Below are 26910 nucleotides of genomic sequence, written 5' to 3'. Positions count from 1 at the left end.
AAGAAATTCTAATGTAGACACTCTTTCAGGCCGTTAAAAACGAAGTGAACGTTCCCTGCGTGAAAAACTTTGTGGAGCTGCTGTATGTGCAAACGCTGGATGCCTCTACCAAGTCCAAGCACCGCCTGGCGCTCTTCCCACTGGTCACCTGCCTGCTCTGCGTCTCCCAGAAGACCTTCTTCCTGACCAACTGGCACTACTTCCTGGCCATGTGCTTGAGCAACTTGAAGAACCGCGATGCCAAGATGAGTCGCGTGGCTCTGGAGTCCTTGTACCGCCTGCTTTGGGTCTACATGATCCGCATCAAGTGTGAATCCAACTCGGCCACTCACTCCCGACTCCAGAGCATTGTGAACTCGCTGTTTCCCAAGTGGGTATGAGTTTCACTTTCATCCTCATTAGCTTCTAACTTGTTTCGTTTATTTTTAGGGGATCCAAGGGCGTTGTTCCACGAGACACTCCTCTGAACATCTTTGTGAAGATCATACAGTTTATTGCCCAGGAACGCCTAGACTTTGCTATGCGTGAGATCGTCTACGATCTGCTGTGTGTGGGCCGCTCTATTAAGCTGATCCTTAATCCCGAACGGATGAGCATTGGCCTCCGTGCCTTCCTGGTCGTCGCCGACTCCTTGCAGCAGAAGGCTGGCGAGCCGCCGATGCCCAGGACAGTGCCGGCGCTACCCTCAGGAAACACACTGCGCGTGAAGAAGACCTACATAAACAAGATGCTAACGGACGACACTGCTCGCAGCATCGGCATGTCAACCTACTTTCCGCACGTGCGCCGTGTGTTTGTGGACATCTTGAGGGCCCTGGACGTGCACTACGGTCGTCCCCTGATGATGACCAATACCCAAAATCAGAACAAAGAGCCAGACGAGATGCTCTCCGGCGAGAGGAAGCCGCGAATCGACCTCTTCCGGACATGTGTGGCTGCCGTACCGCGCCTGATACCGGATACGATGACTGCCCATGAGCTGGTGGATCTCCTGTCCCGGCTGACGGTTCACATGGACGAGGAGCTGCGCATTTTGACGCACCAATCGCTAACCACGCTGGTGATTGACTTTCCGGATTGGCGTCAGGATGTCGTGCACGGTTACACCCAGTTTCTGGTGCGCGACGTCACCGACACCTATCCGCAACTCCTGGAGAACTGCACCAGAATCTTGTTTAACTTTCTGAACTTCTGGCGGTGTGCCATCATCGTGAACGGTGGGAACACCACAGCGAGTGCTGCCAACACCAGTTCGAGTGCAGCCAATCCGGCGCAACCCAAGGCGGGAACAGTCGTCCAGGCAACCGTGGTCCAGGCCACTGTTGTACAGGCGGCGCCCGCTAAGGACACCGCCAGCAGCCAGCTCTCCAAACAGCAGCACTTGAACACCGCCAGCAGTGCCGCCTCGAGCATCACCACTTCCAGTGGCATGTCGAGCATCACCCAACATACGGTCCTGAACATGGCCAGCGATGCGGGGAAAAAGAACGAGATTCCTTTGGCCACCACGCTGCACTTTGTGGAGGGATTCGCGTTGGTGTTGCTCTGCAACTATCGCCCCTATTTGCGCAAGCTGGCGGCCATGATTCTCAAGGAGGTGAAGAACCTGATGCGGGCTTTGGGCATTCCTGAGACCGAACCGCCACTCATCGACGTGATGGACCGGTGTGTGCCCGCGATAGTGGAGAAGTGTCTACCATTGCTACCTCAAACGGAGAAGACGGCCATCCTGAATGCCAACTGCATAGACCTGCAGTGGATAGCCGAGCGGACCAGCGGCGTGTGGCTGGCAGGACTAACAGATGGTGAGCGTATACAGAGTATAAATGGAATTATCCTTAATAATATTTAATTTTTTATACCGCAGATAATTCAAAATCTTCCACATCGACACTGAACCTGTCGCAATCCAGTTCTACGCCGAATGCCTCGGCCGCTGCGGCCAGTACCCCGCAGCCCCAGTTCGATCCTTGGGCCACCTGCCTCTTTGGCTTGCTGGAGAGGCAACGCATCCTGCAACAATGTCCCTCGGCCGTGGCCCAGGCCTGGCCCATTTGCTTTACACGCTTAAATGCGCTCTTCAGCGTCATAGATCCCACGTATGTTGAGCTTGATTGAATTATTTGAATGAAATTATAAAATAATAACCCACTTAATCTGATTTTTGCAGCCCTGTCAGCGACAATCGAGCTTCATTGCTGCGCAGTTCGGCGCCCACCAAAAAAGTGCCCACCGAGAGCCAGAAGGACTCGTACCTGCGCCTCTGGAGGAACCAGGTGGCCTGTGCCATGAGACTGGTGCCCCAAATCCCCAGCGTGGCTGTGCGCTGTGCCTCGCCCGATCTGAGTCTCAGGTAAGGCAGTAGGCCGGCCCGGAAATCGCCTTTCCATCAAACTTATAGCATTCTCAAGTAGCATTCTGTGTCTCCCTTCACCCTTCGACTGCCACTCGAAAATACAAAACAAACAAGGCACATCATTATTTCTGTTTGACTAACATTTCGCATTCAATTACATTCGGCACGAATTCCCATGTAGTTGTTGTTCTATAACTTGTACAGTTGACCTGTAACCTGTGACCTGTGCCCTGTCTTTGCTCTGTGTTTTGTGTTCTGTGTTTGTGTGACAAATAGAAAAATCAACTTGCACATGCAAATCCATTTTATGTTTTGTTCACCTATTATTTGTCTCTCTAAAAACCACTCTGCACTCTGCACTATGTACCCTCCTGTGGATGGAAACTAGGATGGTGGGGGGATGGAAAAGTTGTGCGGTTGTTTGTCAAGCATAATTACAGATTCCGGCACGTGCGGATTATAATGATGAAGAACAACAACATTTCCACTTTTCATCTGGCAGTTGTTATTTGAAATTGTGTTTTAATTAAACTTTGTCTCACTGCATTTGCATTTTCATAGTTCCGGTGAATGTTGATTGGCTCTAATATGTCATTATTTGTGATTGCCTCATCAGCGTTACTCATACGCCCCGTTGTCCGTTTTTGTTTGAATTGCTTTACATGCATGCACTTCATTAAATAAACTCCAATTTAGCCATCAGTTTATAAATATTTTTGGTTAAATTCTAAACAAATACAAACATAAGGGTTTAATTACCTGTATTTGATAGTTATACCCTTGGAGAGGGTATTATAATTTTGGAGCTATCTCTGATTCTATGAAGTAAATATATTCTTGATCCTTCTGATTAACCTTCTGGTTTGATATAAGCATGTCCGTCTATACGTCTGACTTTCTGTGTCTACGCAAACTACTCTCTCACTTTTAAAGTTATCGAGCTATCGAGCTGCTCACATCATTCTTCCTTTTACCCGAAGTATATAAATCGTTCCGGAATCAGTCGACGACATCCTATAGCTGCCATATAACTAATTTATTGGAAATGCCATAACTTTGGTATTCTTCAAGTTACAAGGTTGGGACTTTCTATAGATGTCATTTTTCATGTAGGTCCTTACATGTCCCTAATTCTTCTAAAATATCTAAAGGAAAACATAATTTTTTTTAAACTAAAAATCTGAAAATGTAAACACTCATATTTCCATTGCCTACATTTAAGGGCGCTTAGAAGTCAAATAGAAAGGAAGCGCAAAATTGTACCATTTGTTTGCGAATGATAACATTCCAGAAGATACTCTTATTTGGTAACAATTTAATAAAATTAAAAAAAAAAATTAATTAAAAAATAGCGCCCTCCTCCTCGATTCTCATAGGTTGCACTTAAGCAAGGCCGAAAAATCGAAAAAATAATGAATTATTATTTGTTGTTAATTTTTTTTTTTGGCTTTTTTTGTTGTAGTTAGTTGCTTTTGTTGTTTTATTAGTATTTTGTTGTTTTAATTTAATTTGCTGCATTTTTTTTTTGTAAAAATTTGTTTTAATTTTTTTTTTAAATTTTTTTTAATTTTTTTTTTTTTATTATATATGACTATATCCTATATAAGCAACAGATTAATCGTAAACGCCGTTATTGTGGTGTTTTTAAAGATAAAAGCTTGTAATTTTATTTCAAAATTTGTCATAAAAGAATTATAAAATTTAATTATTTTTATTATTCATTTGGCCAACTACATATATCCGATATTTGCACTATATATCCGGTCCGATATTATATAACAACATCAACTCCCATGTAACTGCAAGGGTATATCAACATCGGCTTCGCCCGAGGCTAGCTTTCCTTTCTTGTTACCCCATCCATTGAAGAGTATAATTTTTAATAGTTTTTTTTTATAACTTTTTAGTTCTTAATGCGTTTTGGTAACTGGTTGTTAACTTATATAGAAAACTTAACTGAATTAAAATGCAAAATTCTGTTGCAACCCACAACACACTCTCTCGCACATCGACATGTTGAAACATTTTTCATAGCATCCGTGTGCAAATGTTGGCCTGGCCGTCGGGAAATGTCAATAAAAATCAGGGGAATTTCACAAAAACCGTCCATACAAACTCAAACTCAAACTCAAACCCAAATACACCCACTCGTGCTCGTCTGCTGAGGTTTCAGGACCATGTCCATGCCCACACTCACCAGAACATTCCATGGGATCATGGCAAACAGATTGGCTAGCAAATAATGTATATACTATATGTGTATATAATATTTGTCGAGATTGAATCTTTGCAATTGCAAACACAAATACCGAATAGTGCATCGAAAACTCATCAATTCAGCCATAAATCCACCTTGATTTCGTTTATAAATATATGTGAATAAATATGGATTGTAATTTATAGTTTGCAAGATCAGTCGGACTCGCGTTCCCTGTCCGATTCCCTGGACAATATACCATCGAACGTGTTCGGCCCGGAGGGCATCGTCACGCGCTTCACGCTGCCACTCTCCTACGGACGCAAAGAGGCGCGCCAAAAGCGACTTGGGTAAAGCAAACAATCAAATCAAAACAACTCCCAGCCAGAGAACCTAATCAAAACCAAACAATTGTGTAAAATGATAATAAGGTTAACCTGCCTGCCTGCCTGCCTTATGACTTTATTGCAGTTCTATCCTTGTAACCTTGCATCCTTGTATCTAGATGAGTAGTTAGTTGTGATAGAAAATATTTATTATTTGTGGTTCGTGTTGTGTTGTGTTCTGTGGCTTTGTCATGAATTTGAGTATCCTTTTTTGGTATCCTGCCCACAAATTTGCATTCTTGATTTGAGACTAGAGTTTCTCACTCTTTAAGTTCATATTTCTGTCTAAAAATTCTTAAATTTGTTGGCTTATAATTTGCACAAGAGCTTCCTTTTTGCGACACGCCCCTTGTTTGCCAGTGTCCTGAAAAACAATTTAAGGACAAGTTTGTTTATTTTTCATATGGCGCATGTCGGCCAACTGGCCACAATTCCCCAATCCCTCAATTTGGCTTCGTGTTCCCTTTTCAGCAACAGCAAAAACATAAAAATACAGCGACTAAAATAATGTAAAACGGAACAGGAAAAAATTATTGTTTGTCCGCTGTCATTTATTATTATTCTGTACTTTGTACTGACCAATCCCGGCTACTTCTCCTGCCTACCGTAGCTGGGCAAATTCCAAATGCTCACCGAGGGGGAAAGGTCCACGCAAAATGGGTTTTAATTGAAAAAAGATTTCAAATTTAAAATTCATAATGTTTATCGCAAAGGGACTGCGGTGGTATCCTGCGACTGGCATTCGCGAATTTAAGACTCGCAAGCCATTCGCACCCGCGACCCAATTCGAATCGCATTAAAGTTTATGGACGCTCGCTTAAATGATGACCTTGCCGAGCCAGCCACAGACACCCGAACCGAAGCCAGAATCTAAACATTAAGCGAAATTACTGGCCCGGAGCGCCGTCACTCACTGCTCACTGTTTGGCACTTAAATCCACGGCCGTAAATTTGTTTTACAGCTCATCGCCGGACTCCCTAAACGCCGATCGCAGTGACAAGTCGGCCATGGGCAGCGCCTCGCCACACGCCCTCTACAAGCTGGTGGTGCCCCTGCTCCGGTGCGAGGTGGTCGATGTGCGGGACGCCGCCGTGAACGCCCTGGGCCTGATAAACCACGATGCACTCAAGTGAGTATCTAAGCCGTAACTGATGGGTTTATGCCTCGCCACTGACAATGGTTGCTTGCAGGGATCTGATGGAGGAGCTGGTGGTCTACATCCGGGAGGCCGTGGATCGCAAGCAGGAAAACATGCGACGCAGGCGGAGACGCGATGCCTTGCGACTGCAAGTGGTGCGAGTGCTGGAGAAGATTGCCGAGAACGGGACATTCGGAGTAAGGTAAGAGACGATTTTATTAAAAAACCATAAAAGGGTTAATATGATAGTATTGGAAAGCCCCTTTTCCCCTTTTTTGGTTACTTGTTATTAAAATAAACTTTTGACTAAACTTTTGGCATAATTAATGTACAGCACGTGTGTTCTGGAACGCGACACGATGTCCCTGCATCCCACTTTCGTGGAATACATCGAAGGTGCCATGGCCTACCTAATGGCGGAGACGGACAAGGATAACCTGAGCATTAGGGAGGTGAAGGCGCACTTTTGCAATTTCATACGCAAGATGATTAAGAACTTTTCACGTAAGTCCTCAAAAGACCTGTCAGCGTCACATCCACTTCCATCCACTGCCATCTTGTGTATCCATCTGCTATAACTGATTGCCTGTTCATTTCTCTTAGTCGAATCCTGTGCCACACTGCTGTCGCGGGACCTGAAGCGTAATCTATTCAATTTGTTTGCCACATGGTGCGGCAGCTTCTCAAAGCCGCTGAGTATTACCTCGCAGATTGGCCAGACCCTTGAGGAGGAGAAGCTGCAGTTTAGTGCCTTGCAGGCAAGTAAATGGCGAAAGTCATTCGGACAATGGGATTGGGAGCTAAGAAATTAAAAAAATATAAATTTTATTATCCTATTTTTAGGCCATGTCGGCTCTGCTCTGTTGTGGTCACATCTTTTATCCACCTCATCTGCAAGACGACGGCATGACAGCCACTTACAAGTGGCTAGACCTGCTTCTGACCTCCAAGGATGAAAAGGTAACCCATTCAACCCGCGCAACCACTTGAGAATTTAACCGCATCTTTGTCATCCCGCACAGATTTATCAATTGGCCCGCGACACTGTAGTGCTGCTCTTGGAATCGAATCCGGATATGGGCCAACTGCTGGAGTGGGTTATCGATCGCTGCTACACGTCGACGCCTCGCGAGGCGGATGCCTGCTTCCTGGCCCTGGCCTCGATCTTCAGCGCCAAGTAAGTATGAAGATGCACACGCATAAGCGCCTTAACCTGCTACTTTTTAATTTGTTCCAACTTTCCGTCGATACTTTCCGTTGTAATCACATGCCCCATCCTCCACAACGGCCTACTCTGCCAGGTAGAGGGATAATGGCCAGGATACAGGTCCCTGCCATAGGGCACTTAAGTAGGGTTTCATGTGTCTGCCGGCAATGAGACCGCTTTAAATTTACGCATATAACCACACACACATCCTCGGTAGTGGATGACAGGCTATTTGTTGAGGCCAAGCACGTTTTTTATTTCCGCTTCCGTTTTTCCTTTTTTTCGGTTGTCTATAATGGCAGCGCGGGAGCGAATACTGCCCGTGTGTGGAGCTACATAAACAATTGTTATATGATGGCAACATGCATGCCCCATTGCATATAATGCATCTCGAGACGGGGGACAATAGCGGTATTATGTGGGTGGTTGAAATGGGAATTGTTAAGGTATTAGGGGAAAACTAGAGCTTCAACAGATGCTGAATTAAAGCAAACACATCGTCAGTTTAAGGCATTTTATTGGGAGGAAAAACGAAGGCCATTAAGTTTCCAAACCATTTAGCTTTAAATGGAATTAAATGTTCCCAGAGTAATGAAGCAACTCATGTGTGGCCTAATGATAAAAGCTTAACTCTATTTATAAACATAGTTCCAAAAATTTAGAATCTAAATCATGTATATTTCTTTCTTTTGATGTTTGCTTTCATAATTTAAAACATATTTAAATATGCCGAGAGACCACATATGTTTTGTCCACAAATTTTTGGTAATCTGTTTGCTCGACCCTAATGGAAACTAATTATCTGGCCTGGTAACTAAATCGTCTGTCTCGCCGCAGTTCGAGCCCTCTGTTTGGCAATTTGTCGAAACATTTACATCGTGGCTATGTGATTTTGTGGTTGTTTGGCAAACCCGAAACCACATTTAAAGGATGCTTGCCAAGGATTTGGGCCAAACATGTGTTGTTTTTTGTTTTTAATTCTTTGCTCACTTGGAGCGTCTGGGTGGCGCGTGGCATATTAAAGTTTATTTTCTAGACTTGTTTTCTTCGTCTTTTTGTGTGTTGACAGCTGGCAGGAGCCTGCATGTGGCTGCCACCTCGAGACGGAAGCAATTTTCGTTTTAATTTGCACTCTGCAGGATAAAGAATATTTGCCGAAGCGAAAATTTAAGTTTTAAAGAAGACAGAAAGGCAAGCCAATCAGAAATCTGAAAGGAATTGATTGATTGAATCTAAACAGTCTTTGGCTGGAGCAAGCTTATCGAAAGCAATTTGTTTTGGAGAACTCGTTTTATTTAAATAGCCGGACATTTTGGTTGTGAACCTTGATCTTTCTCTCCCGCCCCCGAATTGGCCTGATGTATGCACGTATGTGTTTGCTTTTGACCCAACCCCAAGCCCGGTTCAATTATACACATGCGTTGAAATGTCCAATAAGTTTTGCACTTTATTTTCCTTTTATTTTTTTTATTTTTGTGCTTTTTTTTTGTGTTAAGCCCCCACTTGGGAAAATAAGAAAAAAAATAAAAACCACAGCATACTTTGTAGCGTTGGGAGCTTTGTATAGTATGGTATGGTGTGAGGATGCAAAGTGAAAATCGATTTACGTAAAATATTCAATTCAATGCAAGCCGGAACGCACGGGGTAACAGAAATCGGAGTAGTCGTTAGTATGGACGGGTATGGATTATGTAGATGTGCCTGTGTGAGTATCCTCACCATCCTGTTCCTGTTTCGTCCGAAACTGCTCTCCTGAACCTCGGGCACAAAAAAAAATTGTTCTGTCGATATGCAAACAAAGCGTAGGAAGTGGGCTACGACATTTTAATGGATCTGTCGGGGTTTCGGATGGGGGATATATGGATCCCTGTGGATGTGGCCTCGCTTGCCATTTTTGGGGGGATGGGGGACTTTGTAGCTGTTGATTCTTGGCAGGTTGGAAATGTTTCGCGTGCCGCTGTTCTGTACACAACCGCATAGCCACAAGCCAACAAACTCATTAGGTTACTTTGTACGCCTTGTACGCCTTGCCCTTGCATATGCATAGCGTTTTAAAGTCATTACACTCTTTGCTTTGTATTCAACTTTAATTACAGGGAGTATCCATGCGACCACTACACATCCGTGATAACGGTGACACTCCTGATGACGGGCTGTCCCCGCGTGGAGGTCCACGCCACAGCACTCCAGCTCCTGCAGATCCTGGACAAGCGTTTCTTTGGCAGCGTTGTGGGCACTCTGCACAGCGACAACGAAAAAGGTAGGAGCCCACCTCCCATTGACATGGCAACTAACGAAGGGTGATGTTAATAAAATGGAAATTAAGTGACAATTTTGCAATATAAAGTGTCCCCAAAGCTGGCTCTAATGCCGAATGTTTAGTTGGGATTGTACCTTTGGCATTAGTTGAGTAATGGAAGTGGAAAATTTAATAAACTCAAAGTGGAGTGATTTGTTTCTTGCCTGAAGCAGGATTATTTAATGAACTACAACCCTTCTCTCAAAAGTGTTACCCTTCAAGCATCTTAAAATAGGTTTCTTCTTTTTATGCAACTCTAATCCCTAATGTTCTTACAATGTTTATGAAAAGAAAAACAAGCTTACACGACACTCACTCATGGAGGGTTCACATAAATCTACATTCGCCACCTTCACAATGTGTTGTGTTATTGGCAAGTGTTGTTTACTTTTCTGCCTGTTTGAGTTTTGCATTTTAATTTCATATATGTATCCAGTCCCTACTCTTTTATTCCATTACATAAGAAGCTTTGTGTTTAAATCCAATCAATTTCCATCTGGAGTCTGTTTACATGTTAGAATCGTTTTTAAATCCTTAATGGATTATGATTTCCAAGGCACTTGTCTGCCAAAATTAAACACGAAAACATTGTTGTTAACTTTCAATTAGTGTGGGGGTGAGATCTTGTACTATGCTGCGTAATTAGCCAAATATTGGATGCTTGCACTTCAGGCTTCTGAACAACAAAGTTGGCCCTGCTATGGATTCTAAGCTGTTTACCCAAAAATATTAGCCGCCCACCTAAAGCATCGTTTCGGACCTTTTTTTAGACCCAGTTTGCACTAAGCTGATGAACTTTGTTTTGCTTCTTGCCTCTGGTGCAATGCACTATGGGGTTTTTGACCTGTTTTTGTGGCATTAATTAATAACTCGGTCAGTTTTGGAGATATCGACATGAAACTTTACCAATCGTTATTATTTGATCCTAGGCACATATAGTATGAAAATCGTTCGGATCAGGAAACTATATCCTATAGCTCCCATAGGAACGTTTTGGTAAAAGTAAAGATAAATTAATGAAATTTAAGGAGCTGATATTTGTTGCTATTTTAATACGATATAGTAATTTTAAACCAAATCGGACAACGCTTTCCCTGGGAACTGTCAGTTTAAAATACCGGATTTCAGTGTTCTTCCATACAAATGCATAGAAAAGTTGAAAAAGAAAAATTCCTTCATACAGTAGTATTAATCTTATTATTCTTTTTTTTCATTTTCTATAATATATCAATATTATCTAAAAATAAAAAGCTAAAATCGTTAAATTCGTCATCTTCGAGACAAACATTATTTTCGTATTCGTACTAAAGCATCTCAATTACCTCAATTGGAAGTAAAAGACTCTTTAGTTTTTTATGCATCTCGATAAATTAAGGACGAAATAATTGGATCTTATGTATCTATAGCTCTGTTGAACACATCAGCGATGGAATGTAATCGGTAGTGTTTTCTTAAATGGTGACGCCTGTCTGATTTATACAGCTCAGGACTCAGACGGTTCTTCTCCAAAATAGCCGACTGAAAGCACCGTATTTTCCATTACTTCCATTAAAAACTGGTGGCTTTTTTTCAAAACGGCATTATCCACATTGTTATTTGCATGGCGTTAAAAAAAAAACATTGTACAGCCATTTGATGCTCAGCCCGGCCCCTTTCGCTGTTCCAAGCAGCGACCAAGTCGGCTTTTGGAGAAAGTGAGGTTATCTAAGAAAAATTCAAATTGCACCAATAGTGGAGAAAAGTGCACAATAAGACTAACAGCCTTTGCTGAGTATTGACAACGCTACAACATACACTTGGGCGCATTGAAAACTTTTTATTCCTTCTATTTCAAAACTCTTCTCAAAGTTGAAATTTGTTTCCCAAAATTCAGCTTAAGGTGCATCTATAAAATGACAAAATTTTAGTATAGACACGCACAATTTAAACAGTTAATACATTTAACATATAGTACAAACCTGTGAAATCAGTGTCTATTACTATTTTTCTTTTTAAATGGAGTTTTAAACAAATAATCTAATTTCACAAATCACTATGTGAAAATTGCTAACTTAGCGCACGTGCTTTCGAATGCAACAGCTGACTTTGCAGCTGTTATGCTAGCATATGGTGCTAATAATTAATATTTTGAGTATGAGGCATAATAGTTTGATGTTTTCTTAATACATTCGCATTAATTTTTTTTAAATCAGAGAACTTTCAAAAAATGATTAAATGCCACATAAAGTGGTCAAAAACCCCATAGTGCAATGGAAACCTGGACCTTTGCTCCAGGAAAGCTGAAAAAGATAATAATAATCCGGTGACTTTGGGTCGTGAGGCAAAATGGCAGGTCGCGGAGAGGGCTAAGCCGGGGGGATCAGCTCCCATTTGGGAAATTCAATTGGCCGTAAAATGTCCGAAATGCGAAATGAAAATCTGTATTAAGCCATACAACGTGGATGTAACCTAACCAAATTATATAATCAGGTTAAGTCGATTGGAAAGTAATTTAAATACCAGTGGTCTGTCCGCTGCCCCCAAAAAATCTGGAAATCAGAAAATCCAATTAAAAATCACTCTCCAACTGCCGACATTCAATTAACGAAATTAACATTTATTACATTTATACATTTGCTCGATGGTTGGTTAAGCTGGAATATATAATTTATATTCGATATATATATTTATTTATTTTAACTGTTTGGTTTTACGTTTGACGTTTCGTAATTGTATCTTTGTGGTTAGTGGAATCAATTAAGATTTGTGTGCAAATTAGTCTGGATTTCAATTGGATTAGGCGCAAAGTTTAGAAAGCAGAACATAAAGTTTGTTCCTTTTATGACTACGTGGATATTTTTAAACACTTAATTGAATTGAATATGCTCTGTACGCACTTCATCCTTAATTTTGATTCTGTTTTTAAACATTTTATTTTGCTTGGCCTTGACAAACATCACAAACACATTTTAATTATCCTGCCAACTAAGTTTTATTTTCTCCTTCTTTGTCTATAACTGCCGCTCCAGTTTTTCCAGCTTCTGTTCATCTTATTTTTATGTATATGCTGAAATCTAATTAAAATTGAAATTCCTGCTTATCCGGAGCTGGGCCGTTGAATGCAAACGCGCTTTTCCATTTTCGCAACATCCATTAACCCCTGGGAGGAATACCGTATATATATATCAGTATATATATTTTTTTTGTCGCGTTTTTGTTTCGTTCTCCTTCACTTAAGTGGATGCAATTCGTGCATTTCGTTCCAACAATGTTGTGTCATCATCCTGCGCCTGGTGGAGGTTCCAGTGTTCCGGCAATACTCCGACACTGAAAAGATTCAAATCAAACCGTATAAGAATGTGTGAATTAGGAAAAGTTGTGCGTGCAATATAACTGAGTGGTGCAAGCACGTGTATGCTATACTTTGCTAATCTCGCCCTTTACAAAATAACTCAAATTGCCATAGCAAAAATTCATTAAAATTGCCAACCCCCCCTCAACAATTTTCCTATCAAGGCCTTAACCATTTCTGGAGTGCATGTTCCTGGGACTGTGTGTGGCGGGTACGTGAAAGGCCAAAGTTAAATATCACAATTTCCAAGGATTCCCTTTGATGAGTAAAAAATAGCTGCAGTTATGTGACAAACTGTGTAATTATTTTTCCCCAGAAAGGACATAGTGTTAACAATAATACGGGGAAATCTATCTTATTTACTAAATTTAAAGCTTTTTCAATCCTTTTACGAACCGGAAAGTTACAAAGCCGCGATTTATTTGTCAGGATTATCGAAAAATCACCCCAGAGCCCAAAAAAGTACACTATAAATTTCGTACTTGGGGATTTACATTCGAGTTACCTGTCAGGAGTGGCTTGTTGGCTTATTTTGTAAAACAGGAATCACTGAGCTGAAGACTACTGGTTTGAGTCCGGCTTAAACCCGAAAAAAACCAGTATATTTAATGTCTGGAGCACTTTTATTTCGATATCTATTCATTGTTTTCTTTCCTCCAAAATATTGTTTTTCATGGCAATCTGGGCTAATCAATCATTCGTGTTTAAAAGCACACAGCGAGAACATCAAAAAGTGCCAATAAATTCAAGCCATCGGCATTTTCCAGTGAACAGCATTGTGTTTGTTTTCGTTTTTCGGGCCTTGTTTGCATTTGTTCATTTATAATCTTTGCTCTGGGTAATTAAGGTTATTCTTCAAAAGCGGAATCTGTATTTCAGTTAGGGGGAAGCAATTGTATTTCCAGTTGGTGCACAGAGTCTACCTTGAATGGTATTCCAAGCAACTGGCTTTGTCACACTTTGATGCTTTTTAATTATTTTGGATGTATCATCCGCAAGTCAAGGGGGAAAAGTTAAATATAGCATTTTGCCACTTCAGCACATCTCTCAAGTATGATTTTGTCAAGACCCAAAGTATACACATATGTATGTCGTATATATATTTTTTTGTTGATTGCCTGGTGTGGATATTTGTGGCTTGGCAAGATTAATGATGACGTTCTGCGAATGTCCTTGACGCATGCCTGACGCTTCCTCGTCTTTGTTTGGCTCTTTCCAACATTTCCACTAAATTATTAAATAAATTATACAGCCTGACACACAAGAGCCAATGCGTAGCTTCGCCAATTCAAAGTCCTGCCATTTTCCAACGAAAGGCATTGAAATATTAAGTGAATTGTCTTGTTCTATTCGGTTTGTGGTTTGCCGCGATGAATAGTCTGTCTCATAAGTGGTTTCGGTATAAATAATAAGCGGGGGGCTATGTATCTATAGGCCTTGAAATCTCAGCCACTTGATATTCCGGTCCGGCTCTATGATTTTCTTGCTAAATTCGTGCTTCATTGCAGATAAATCATTATAAATGAGCTCGTTAAATACGTTAGAGTAGAGTATACTATCCCGTCAGTAATATCCTTTTCTTCAAAACTTTGATTCAAAAGAGAAGTCTCTTGCTAATAAATGTAAATTCAAATGCCACCAAAAATAAAATCCAAAAATAAAAAAATAAATTCAGGCATTGGTAAGCCGTAAAAGTCTTAGTGTCCTGACTTTTTTATTAGGGAATGGAGAGACAGTGAAAGGAAGCGAATGTGGCACTGAGTACTCCTCCAGAGACGTGCACTGATTGACTCCGCAAGGAGCCAACGAAAGGGAGCTGGCTGCCAGACGAGGGCGAAAATAGCCCGAGCGAGCGTGACTGGAAGCTTTGGTAATTTATGGCCAATAAGCAATGGCGTAATGAGGGAGCGGGCGGGCGGCAGCGGGTCCAGTGCGAATCATATGCGAGTACTCCCAGGAGGAACGCAACGGAACGGTGTGGCAATCATTCGTGTTGCATTCAACGCACGTACCACGCGGCGTATGAGTAATGCCATGCGGGAAAGGAAAAAAAAGGAGAAATGTATTGCCGCAGGTCGTGATTAGACGCGGATTGCCATTGAATCGCTTTCCTCATTAACAGTCGTTGTTTGATTTTCGGCTCATCCGTTGGCATTCGATTTCCATGAAAATCATTTTTGGAAAATTCCATCAGCCAACAAGGTTTAGTCCTTCAAGACTTAAAGAAAACCTCTGCTTGTTTTTTCCGTCAGGAAATAAAGGGCCAAAAAAGCAAACAACACATAGTCTTAATTTTAATAAATCTTCATCTGCTTGGCGACAATGTTGAAGGTAATTCCCTTTGCTGCAAGTGTCCAAAAACCCAGCTCTCGATTTCCAGTTCGTACACCTTTTTCAGCCGAAACTCACACTTGGACAAATAAGGAAACAAACAAACCAACACCGACACCTTTGCTGTATTTGTTCGATGTAAATATTTGCAAGGAGCTCACGCTGTTCCCTCCCGTTTGATCCTTTTTCCCGTTCGACTGCAAAAGAGTCCTGCCGCCTGAGGCTGGAGCTTTTGCTCTTGCATGCCTGACTTTTCCATTTACATTTGGATTTCACGCTACCATTGTTCTTTGAGAAGATGGCAGGGTTTTTTTGCAGCTGGTTTTTCCGCTTCAGGATGGTTCCTGCAACTGCCTCAACCGGAGGATATCCTTCAGGCCCTATAATGAATCGCCAAATACTTTTAATTAACGAGTGGCATACCATACCGTAACATAAACATGCACTCTGACATTTTTATGGCAACCAATATGCCTCCAGAGGGCCGCAGGTAGTCGCAGAAAAATGGCTCTTCAAAAATGCTTTTGGCTTTAGTAAGAAATTAAAAATTGATGCTCCCCGAAGGTTAGATGGGAAATCGTAAAACTAAATTTTACGGCAGGTGAACGATGACTGGGAATGAAAATGGATATGAAAATGGGAGCGAAAATCTGCTTGCTTGCTTGGGGATCAAGTGGAAAAAACCCAGCCCAAAGCCATAAAAGAATGAAATTTAAAATTGAATCCATATTAAGCTACAAAACTAAACTACATTGTTCGAAACTCCTGAAATTCATTAAATATTAAGACCCATTGAAGTTTAATATTTCCAGGAAAGGCTCACTTAATTAAATCGAAGCAAGAATTTACACTTTTTTCTAAGAAATGCCGCGGCCTAATGACAAAATCATTCAATACTTGATTAGCATGTATCTGTGATTTTTTTCACCTTTTCATTCCTAATAAATTACCTTTTCTTGTAGCTTTGTAGTTGGAGTGTGATTCCCTTCACACAGTTCAAGTTTTTATTTCATTTCCTGAAGTGGAAAGAAAATTAATCCGAAGCCGGAAAAGCGAGAAAAAAGGGATTATATTGTTTTAAGACCATTAGGAGTGGGGGTGAAACTTTCAAGGAAAAATATCAAATTCAATGTGACGGTTTAGTCATCAAGTCTTTGGCCTCCTTTGATTCTTTGGCAATTAATAGCGAGGTAACGAGGTAAATAAAGTGACTACCGGTCGTACCTTCACATTGCCATCCGCTTTTCATTAACAGGAGCCGTGGCATCGGATGCGGATTCGTTTGGCAGGACTAGGACTACCAGGATACTGGCCAGGCGTTTATAAGAAAAGTTTCTCCGCCCCCATTATCCCCAACAGAGGCAACAAAACAGCAATTAGTGTTCCGGCTCCTGGCAGATGGAAAATGCAATGACCGCCTGCTGGGGCTCGGCTTGGATTTAATGCTGAATGCTGAAGGAGAAAGTTGAGTGGTCGCCTTAATCCTTTCACTTCCATTCTCTCGTTATATGCCCCATTCTCTGCCCAGGACAGCTGGGCAGAGTCCGAGCTGTTGTGATGAGTTTATCTGGTATTTCGCCCAGCCAGAAGTCTAAAATTTATATTTATTTTCAACCAACTCCTACCCTAGTTGGTTGAAATGTCAAACTATCTCCAGTATCAAATCAGCAAAGCATCTGAATAAATTGGTGGTACCATCATTTCAGTACACCCCCTCTCTATAACTCCCGGAAGGTGCTGGCATTGTTTTTCTCCTGAAAAATATCCGGTTGAAAATGCAGCTGTCAAGTGCAGTCCTCGAAACCGCACAACCCTGCTGGCGATTTGCGGAGGACTTAAAGCATGCTTTAACTATCCTTAGAACTTTAGTTAAGTCAACTCGGGGAAAGTTGTGGGTGGTGAAGGAAAAACTTTGCACGGACCAGGACTGTTAAGTCGCATGACTTAAGGCCTTTTTGCTTTTTGCAAATTTATACTCATTGCAAGCAAGAAACAATAATAAGGATATGCTTTTCTTGACTCACTGAACTTCACTCCAAAGTCGACTAACATTGTTTATGTATCAAGGACCTTTCAACTGGTTTATGTTTCATAAAATTAACCAGACATCTGTCTGCGACATTTATTGGCTTACACAAAATTAAATTTTCAAGTCCTTCCCATGGCGCATAAAATCGTATTTGTCTCACATAATTCCCCACCACCTCCACTTGCATGTGTGTCCTTATTATTTTGGAAAATTCTTTACTCACCTGTCACTTGGGTATTGCCAGCCTCCCTCTGGGCGGAGGATACCCGTCGGAAAATGCTCAGCACTGCCTTTCTGCAAAAGGAGAAAGAAATGAGGACGTTTATATTTGAATGTTGATAAAAGGCATTCGCATAAACATGCGTTATTAGAGGTAATTTGTGTGTTGAAGATTACTTACCGGAAATTCTGTCCGCTGACGCAGTAAAGCACGAAATTGATTCCGAAATTTGTGATGAAGAAAGCGTGAAAAATATATTGCAGGGCAATTGTAGAGTTCTCGTTCTTAGCAGCGTCCGTCTGTGGTGGGCGGGGGCCCAATGAAAAATGGAAAGGAAAAGGAAATCTCATTAGAGGATACGTCTGCCCCAATTAGAGGATTCCGGGAAAAGCACACAGTTGGCCTCTGATCTCCTGATAGGCATTCGATACTATTGACACAAATTTTGGATAATTCATCAAAATCCAATGTGTGTTTCAACTTTAATTCAAAGATTAGTTGCTCCAAATTCTATATGTATGTATTTTCTGTGATGAACTCTCAAACTTATAAACTGGCCACGTGCCATGCCTGTTGACCTGTTGAACTGCTGAACTCCGGAGATTGAAAGGCCGGAAAATAATTTGGGATGCTTGTCTGCCGGCCAGCCGTTTCCACTCAATTAATTTTATGTCGCAATCAATGTCTGGGCTTGCCGCATTTTTAAGTTGGCATGTGAGCTTGGGTGTGAAAAAGCAATTTGAATACAATTTCCGAATGGCATCCCGTAGTTCTGGCCCACTTGCTCTATTAATAACACATTTCTAGCCTTTAAAAGACTGTTAATGCTTTGGATAAAAGCTTATTAAATTCCAAGGATTTTGGTCAGAGAGTTTATTCAGTGGTTTATTTTGGGAATGGCTGACCATCAAAAAAGTCAGCAACAAAGTTGAATATTTTGATAAAGTTTTCCCTTGCAAAAATAAATAAAATTAAATAAAGTTTTCCACAAAATTGGCTTCAAAAAAGGATTAAGAAATTAAAGTAGACTGGTGGAGTTAAGCCTTTATGAATATGATTTTGTAAACATATCATTTCCACTCAGACTCCAAGGGCTGTTACAATAACACGAATCGTGTTTTATTTATATGATTCGCCTCCGAAGTGCACAAACTAATTAAAGCCTAATTAACACCTATGCCCTCGCCATGCCAACCAGCCTGCTCACTGCTCACTGCTCATTTGCCGAAAGACATTAAAATCTTTTTTGCCCTTTCATATACATACAAGGCATTTGAGAGATTACAGGGCCAAAAGGGCCAGTATTATATGGCGAATATCTGAAGAGACAATAACATCAGCTTAAAATAGTTTGGCCGTTGTCATGACAACTTTATGACTCTTGTTTGTTGTCCAGCTTGTAAGTGAAAGCCGGGCCAGAAGCGAAGGGACATGCCACTCATCGCAGGCAGGAATTTGTGGCCAGATAATTAGTATGGCACAGATGCTGGTCAACTAACTGGAAATCTTATTCCACATTGTTTTGGCAGGAAATTAAGGAGGTGGATACACGGAAAACAAAGTCTGGGCAGTTTTCTATACTTTTGTGTCAACTTTTGCTTCATTATGAATCTTGTCCTGTTGATTAAATTATTTTAGCCCAAAAGAAAGTAAAGCCCATCCACAAATGTCTTGAATCCTCACATTGTTTTAGACATGTAAGTCTTGAAGTCTCAGCTAAGGATATATGTAATCAAAGCATAATGCATCTCATATGTTGACATCACTTACCTCCCAGTAGGCTTCGATGCGGAGCAAGCAGCTCGGTAAATTGAGGCAGACAAAAACCGTTGAGACAATTAGCAACATCTTGGTTACCTTCAGCTGCGACGAGTTCTGAACTTTGCGACGACCTGGAAATAAGCCGTGAAATAGAACCAACATTATAACGCGATAAAGTTAATACGCCGCTCCCTCCACACTAGCACGGACTTTATAATTAGTTGGGAATTATGCGACGATAGTTTGTAAATTGTTTGACAATTTGTCAGTGTCTCAAACTTGGCCAAGATTGCGCTCGACGCTACACTCTCGACGCGCTTTCCGCTGCCTTTGTTTTGTCACTTTTACGAGCAACGTCGCACTGCAAATGGGTTGCTAGAAACAAATTCAAATATTCACAAGCAAACTTAAATGGCTTACGGGAAAGTTTAGACTCTGGCCCAGGTCTAAGCCAAGCTGCTGGCAAATGTCAACTTGGCCAAGGCACTGGCAGGAGTTTCTTACTCGATGACACTGTGTCCTAGTTTCTTACTTCCCCAGCGACATTTTCCAAATGGAAAGTCACTGCCTGAAATGCTCACCTGGCTTCTGTGTAATCTCGCAATGGTGTTGACAATTAGTTATATGATTATGCTGCTGTTGCTGCTGCTGTTGTTGTTCCTGATCGTCCTGCTGACGGCAGGATACATGGTGCTGTCCACTCGGATGCGTTCCCGTTGACTTCTGGCGCTTCAGGGATGCAGAGATCCGGTACGAGGTCACAGCAGCCGGTCCGCTAGATGAGTTCGATGAATTCGATGGCATGCTGGTCGTTTGGGGCTTCCTGTAAATTTATATAGAATTTTATTATAGATTTTAATACCAGTTTAACAGCTCTTTAAATATTATTTTTTCTTCAGTTTTAGTAATTTTTTTAGCCGTGTAGCCATGTGCGGAATAAGTAATCGTATTTCCGACTAACTATGCTCAATAATCAGCATTTTCCAGGGGCGTGTAATGCAAATCACTTCACGTTCCGCAATGAAATGACTCGAACCACCATTTCCCATTTGCTCACTGTGTGTGTGTCAAAGTACAGTACTCACATCTTGTGCATGGTCAGGGTCCGGCGAACGGTGGCGAACTTCCAAACAGTGCAGCCTGTACAGGTGTTCAGGACGGCGATGGTGGTAAAGGGCACCGCGTAGACGACAATTGAGTCCCAGTAGTTGAACAGGGCCAGTTGCTCCTATGAATGTAATGGAAATTTGTATTTTGGTTTTGTGTTTGGGTTTTATTCTTTTTATTACTATTGGTGCTAGAAATTCGATTGGTTTTGCGGCGAACGTGGCGTATACGTAATTTATCAGATGGTGCTTGCATACACGGCGTATACGTAATTTGGTTGGGCTGTCCAACCACCTGGCTCTAATCTAGTTTGGTCCGAATTGAATTAGATCGGTTTTTATCTAAGCCAAGCCGAAAGGGCTTGCTAAAAGCTGAAAATAATTAAATTGGAAAACAAAACGGGTGGAAAATGTTGAAAATTCATTTGCAAAAGGTCGTCCTAGGATAGTTTTCAATTCTATGATACTTCTTGAAACTGCCGTGTAACTGAAAACCCCCGGCCAGGTGCTTATAATATTCTCTTTGGGGAAGCTTTACTTTACTTCATCCACTTAGCGTGAAATTTAATGGAATTAACCCAAAGCTGAATCAATAACTGGGCAGGAAGAAAGGAAAAACTATGCTGACCTTTGGCCTTGCTTCTTTAATCTCGGAATTTTCAACTAGGCCAAGCAAGAGAGAAACTATTTCACAGCATCTTGTGCATTTGTTTTCAACTTTCACTCAACCGTCCAAGTTCGCCGGCCCGGGCGGATAAATTCCTGGTTTCCGGGCATACTCTCATGCCTGAAATGTTCAATCTGAAACGTTCCAGGACACTCGTATTAATCTCGGCCCACAGAACAGATGTAAATGGGCATTTGGCCTTTGCTCTGGGTTAGACAATGGGCTCTGGGCCATGCCATTTGTTTCAATCACAATTAACCAAAAATGTAAACGCATAAGCTCATTATCGTCCATTAAGGTCCATTCTCTAATCAAACCATCTGGCTATGGCCGCAAACAAACCGAATTAATTTCGGGGCACTTTAAAGAAAGTACTTGCAAATCCCACTCTAGATACACATGTAATCATCACTGGGAGACTGCCTACAATTTGCATAATTTCAAGTCCTGGCATTCATCAAAGTATATGTATATACAAATTCTCCCTGCAACCATTCAAATTATGTTAATCAGCTCCTGGCGAAATCAAAATTGTTGGACAAATAATTTAATGCTTCGACTTTGGCAGCTTTGGGCATAAAAATGAATTGAAATATTCCGCCAACAGCCCTTTTTTGTGGCCTTTTTAATTTTCCACAACGTCCTGGCCTGGCGGGGATCACCCGCAGAAAGGTGCAGAAAGTTTCAATTTAATTATTATATAAATTGTATTTTTATTATATTTTTTTTGTGCTACTTGAGCACAAAAATGAGCGGGGCGGAGACGTAATCTATTGATTGGACCTTTATTTGTGGAGTGGCCATTTGAGACCCTGGTGGACAGTAAACACCTACATAAGTAAACGCCATGGAAAATCCCTCGATGGCCTGTCATAACCGTAAAAGCTGTCCAGCTTGACCAAAGCATTCAATTTATTTGGTTTTTCTATTTATTTTTTATGCCCTTCCCAATTTTGTATCGTTACTTATTTTCAGTTTTTTTTTCTTCCTCCTCTGGCTTTGTTGGCTTGTGGCTCGTGTGTCGAGTGGATCAAAGTGTAATAGCTCGTAAATTTTCAATCAACTGGCTATTTGATGCTCACGATCCCAATGCACGAAGGTATAACTAATTCCGGCAGAAATTTAATTCCTGTTTCCCAAAGAGTTCTCGCTTGAGTCGAGGCAGAAGCCTATGGATTGAATCAATAACTCTTTACTGGTGCTGAGCTCCAAAGTGCTCGATAACTTGAAAATGTTTAGCTAGTTTTCACAATTTCGGAAATTTAATCAATTTGAATTTTATGCATAGAGTGGCGGTGGGCATTACTTGGGGATTCCTTTGGATCTTTGGAAAGAGGATTAAATACCAACTATTTACATATTCAAAGATGCAAATTCCATACAAATTTTGTAAAGTTGCTAAGGCTTACAGGGGCTTTAACGTTCCTCCCGGGCAGGAGTTTCTTGGCCATACCCTTTCTTGGCCATATGTGTGGGATGTCTGGCATTTAGGCTTGGCCTTTAACGATTTCTTGGCCACTTCCTGTGGCATGAAGATGACATTCCAGAGGCTTTGTCAATTTCAATTTGGCTTTGCATTGGCTGTCCACTGGCGACTTCAAAGGGCATCTTTTGATGACGATTCCAAATGGCTGCCGGCAGACCTTCCTGTCCAGCTTAATTAATGAAATATCAAAGCTTTAAATAGCACGCTTAGCTATATCTAGGTTTGTGGGGTTTCATTTCCATCGAATAAAAAGATTTTTAAATTTTTTGCCAAATTTTTTCTATTCATTAGAAGCCCATTCGCAGAACGAACAATTCTGTTAAAGTCAACTTGAACAGCTTCGCCCTGGGAGCAGCTGGTCGCTGAAGAGCTCGGAAGCCCACCCTCCGGAATGGCTGGTGCTCTTCCTCCAGAATGGCTATTACCCAATGATTTGTTTCTTTCAATATGCCAGCCGCCAACTGCAAAATGTCTATTTACAGCTTACGAGTACAAGCGTTGTCTGTTTCAAAATTTATGGGGCCTTCCCCCAAGACACGGTGTCCGTGTTACCGTTCAGCAATATTGTGTGCCGCACGTTGCAAGCTTCTCTAGTTATATACTTTTTTCCAGCCCCCAAAGTAGTGTTGGCATAAGTGAAACTTTATATAAAACTGCTTTCTAATCAGTAGTTATACAATCTCGAGAGGAGTAAAATTTAAAATGCCGCTACTCTAGCATTGTTGGTACTTGAATATCCTGTTTCTAGCCAATGCTGCTGTTTGACTTCCCGAGGAAACCGTGCATAATTTCCTGGCCCATCTGGGGGTCTGTCTTCAGTCTGGCCATCAGTCAAGCGACATTTCTTATTTGTTGCTTCTTGTTTGTTGCCAACTCGGTACGAGTTAGCAACGCCAGCTGATTGAATGTGAAATTTTTCCATCTATATATCGACGTACCCGCCTCTGCTCATCCATCATCGTCCCACGAATCGAGCCGGGGTGTACACGTAGGCGCGACATTTTTCGCTTCATTGGGGCCAATTTGGCTAATAGGCTGGCTGACTGAGATGGCGACTCGAAATTTCACAATTCAAATACCCAACTACACCTGCTGCACACCCCGGTATCCCCTGGGTATCCTGGGTATTGGTGTTTGCATTGCATTGCGTCTCCCTCGAACAGGTTTCGCAAAATTAGCATTGAATTACAGGCTGGAAATGGTGCAAATGGTAAACAGTGGCTGAAAAGCCAGTGAAATATGAGATTTATCGGGGAGAATTTGAGTTATCCTTGAGACACCAGGGACGCGACCAGGACACACCCATCTAGCACACGTGCCAGACCCATGCTCTGTCCTGCGGCCACAGTAAAGTTTCTTTGTCTTTCCAAAATACCTTGTATTGGATAAAAGGTATCTTGAATATGTGAATCCCTAGAGCTATATAACGATGGATAGAGCATTTGGTTATTCGCTTAGACAATCTATAATATTTTGCCTCATTTTTTATGTCGCTAACCTTTTTGGCATTGTTTTGCTTTTTGCGTCTTTTGACCCATTCGTTAGCCAATTTGTGGTGGCCTTTTTCTTGGTCAATAAATGCCTAATTTGTTCGTCAGGCACAGCGGCATGCTTCTCCGTTCTAGACCCAATTAATTGACTAATTGCTCCAGTTCTTGGGCAAATTAGCGGCTCCTTAGCCCGGTAGTTGCGGCTTGGGGCGTGATCCGCATATCTTGGCGGTATTCCACTGTATCCGCTGTGCCTAATTGACAGAGTGTCAATGCCATGTCGAGCGAAAGTGACGAAGGGTTCCCGCGCCACGACAGGACCCAGACAAAGTCTAAAGTTTACCCGGGAAACAGCTGTAAATGCTGTTGACAGATTCCCAGTTAAGACCCCCTGCTCTCGGTCGCTTATCATGCCTCACAAAAGCAAAAGCACATATGCTTTGAGAACATATTTTTGAAAATTTTTTTTTGACAACGATTTGCTGGCCATTTGCCAAGGCAAACATAGAAAGGCATTCAAATTCGAATAACAAATACTAATGGTAGCAACAACATACCCCCACAAATACCGGAACCCCTACGTGTGGGTTACCTTTTGAAAATTGTATCGAAGGGACACTGAAAAGTCGGGGGGAAATGGAGATAAATATTCGTTTTTGTCGCTGTTGTATCCACTGGCAACCCAAACGAAATATTCTGGGCTCTGGAAGAATGCGTTTGATGAACTTTGATTTTGATGTGTGACAGGAATGAGTTCTGCATCAACTAACATGAAAGTATTTTCTCATCTATGCCGAAATTTAAACAAAATGGCAAGCGTTTCCTACTTGGAATTACAATATGTATTTGCAGCCGAGTTTTCGAATATTAAGGCATAGCTATGTTTGAGTGAAAAATTAGCAACTTGACTGAACAAGAGCTTAATTCCATATTTCAGTTCTTATACTTGACAGCACTTGTTTAAGACCCCACTGGTTGGAAATGCATACATTTTTAAATTCAGTTTGAAACAATATTCAAATTAGTTGCCAAAGTCTAGAGCTTGACAGGCATTCAAGTGCAAAGTCGAGTGCTTATAGAAGGATATTTCCTGTCAGTTCTTAAATCCTTAAACTAACCTTGTACTCCGAGTTAAGATCGCAGATGGTGTCATTCAACCTTTGATTATAGACCGGCTTGGCAATCAGTATGTAGGGCATGCAATGTAGACACCCGACCAGGGTCAGCCCAGATAGAACGATCTTGGCCCGGCGCACCGTACACATGGTCTGGCGCTTCAGCGGATAGATGACGGCTATGAACCGCTCCACGGTGAAGGCCACCACGAACCACACCGAGCAGAAGCTGGCCAGGTAGCTGAAGAAGGTGAAGAACTGGCAGAAATAGTTCCTGTTATAGATGTCCACATTGAAGAAGTTCAGCCACTGGGCGAAGAGTCCGGCCAGGAAGCAGGTGTCGCTCACGGCCAGAGCGGCCAGGTAGAAGCTGGACGAAAGTTTTCGCAATTTCGTCTTGAAAAATACAAATACGGAGAGGATGTTGCCGATGCTGCCGGTGCCGCACACAATGGGAATATAGTAATGGTGGACAAAGTCCCCGATGAAAAAGGCGATGCGCAGCATTTCCTCATCATCGCCGGTGGCCGAGTCCTCCGAATCCATTTCGGTGACGAATTCGCTCGAAGTGGAGGTCCAGTTGTTTTCCGTGGAATTTCCATCTCCCAACGTTGGAGCTGTGGTTGCTGCTGATATGTTGGACATATAATCCGCATCCATATCGCTGGTGGCTGCTGTCATTTTTTTTTTATTTATTCAACGTTGCACTTCATAGAAAAACACTCGTTTTTCGCGATTAATTCGCGACTTTTAATTGCATTTTTCGCGCACCAATATTTGCCAATTTAAGTGCCAAGGGCCAGAATCTTTTTGGCCAATTAGTTTGGGCGAATAACTATTTGCTTTCCATTATCATTTCCAACTACTTGTCAAGTCAACAATGGCAAACTTTCGATTGGTTTCGATGGCAAAGTCTTTCACTTCATTCCCGTGAATTTCGATTTCCGCTTAAATAAAACTTAATTAAGATTTTTTTGTATTTTTAAACTTCTGCCGCAAAACTTTTTCTTTGGCGAAAACTTATGAAAAACTTTCGATTGCTGCTCATCTAAGTGTTTTTAAGTTCATTATCGGCGCACCATTTTTTGCCCACAGTTCCTAATGATGTAAACAAAGACGAGGTGCCAGGTAGTCACTATATATATATTTTAAAAACTTTTTCCACACATAAAAGTTGTTCAGTTCTCTAGCCGGAAAAACTTCTCGGGGTGCCTCCGTCTTTCACAAATGTAGTATTCCCACAAATTCCGATACTTGTTTGCCTTTTAGGAATGGTGGGGTCCGTGTACGTAGTTTTTATTTTTATATCGGAATTTAATTTTTTGTTTGAATTTCAAAATACACTCTGATTGTGTTTTGATCGGAGGTGGGACTATATTTTATCGATTAAACAGCCAACTCGAACGTGAAATTGTTTACTCAAGTAGGTGCTATTTGAAGAAAATTTGAAACGTATCCAGTTTGTGGTTTTTTGTATGATCCCGCCGGTTTTTTGAACCTGACCGGGTTGTGGCTTCCTTTCGGCCGGTTCGTCCTGTCAGCAGGACAATGAGCGCGCAACTAAGCCGAGACATTGACGGCGGCAGCCTTTTAAATCACTTTCCCCGCGACCGACTTTTGGAAGGCGCCAAGCAAAAGCTCTTCCTTGGCGCCGGCGCATGAATGAACCGGGGCCGGAGTCGCCAGCGATTCATTCATAAAATCAACAGGTCACAAGGTCAGGGTTGGGAGGAAACTCCACAAGTGGTTGAGCTGCCGTCGCGGGATTAGCCACGCAGGATTTGCAGAAG

At 41.8% G+C, this 26910-nt stretch overlaps 2 protein-coding genes across 10 annotated transcripts in view; one reads left to right on the top strand and one right to left on the bottom strand.

The window, feature by feature from the left end:
• fry (Protein furry) overlaps positions 1-26910 on the top strand; it is a 61877-nt gene that overhangs the window by 9419 nt on the left and 25548 nt on the right. For 5 of the 8 annotated variants that reach the window (XM_070280387.1, XM_070280386.1, XM_070280385.1 and 2 more), the window contains exons 3-14: positions 30-370; positions 430-1805; positions 1868-2099; positions 2171-2353; positions 4760-4903; positions 5902-6069; positions 6131-6280; positions 6413-6582; positions 6682-6836; positions 6922-7038; positions 7101-7255; positions 9382-9545. In XM_070280387.1, the coding sequence (XP_070136488.1) occupies positions 30-370; positions 430-1805; positions 1868-2099; positions 2171-2353; positions 4760-4903; positions 5902-6069; positions 6131-6280; positions 6413-6582; positions 6682-6836; positions 6922-7038; positions 7101-7255; positions 9382-9545 (3355 nt within the window). The remainder of the gene's footprint in view (positions 1-29; positions 371-429; positions 1806-1867; positions 2100-2170; positions 2354-4759; positions 4904-5901; positions 6070-6130; positions 6281-6412; positions 6583-6681; positions 6837-6921; positions 7039-7100; positions 7256-9381; positions 9546-26910) is intronic. The other 3 variants (XM_070280388.1, XM_070280389.1, XM_017253964.3) reach the window with 1 other exon arrangement.
• Positions 12160-26480, bottom strand: CNMaR (CNMamide Receptor). Of its 2 annotated transcripts, XM_017253966.3 has the most exons (7): positions 25124-26480; positions 20342-20484; positions 19838-20079; positions 19266-19387; positions 17676-17794; positions 17499-17569; positions 12160-12890 (listed from the first exon to the last, which is right to left on the bottom strand). In XM_017253966.3, exons 1-7 carry the CDS (start codon positions 25799-25801, stop codon positions 12793-12795), a joined length of 1473 nt encoding a protein of 490 aa, XP_017109455.2. In that variant the 5' UTR covers positions 25802-26480; the 3' UTR covers positions 12160-12792. The 2 variants fall into 2 exon arrangements, with proteins under 2 accessions (XP_017109455.2, XP_070136400.1); XM_070280299.1 differs by lacking the exons at positions 12160-12890; positions 17499-17569; positions 17676-17794 and adding an exon at positions 18826-19211.

The sequence above is a fragment of the Drosophila bipectinata genome, chromosome 3L (assembly GCF_030179905.1).
Source record: "Drosophila bipectinata strain 14024-0381.07 chromosome 3L, DbipHiC1v2, whole genome shotgun sequence".
NCBI classification, from domain to species: Eukaryota; Metazoa; Arthropoda; class Insecta; order Diptera; family Drosophilidae; genus Drosophila; species Drosophila bipectinata.
This window is presented reverse-complemented; position numbering and strand designations above follow the sequence as displayed.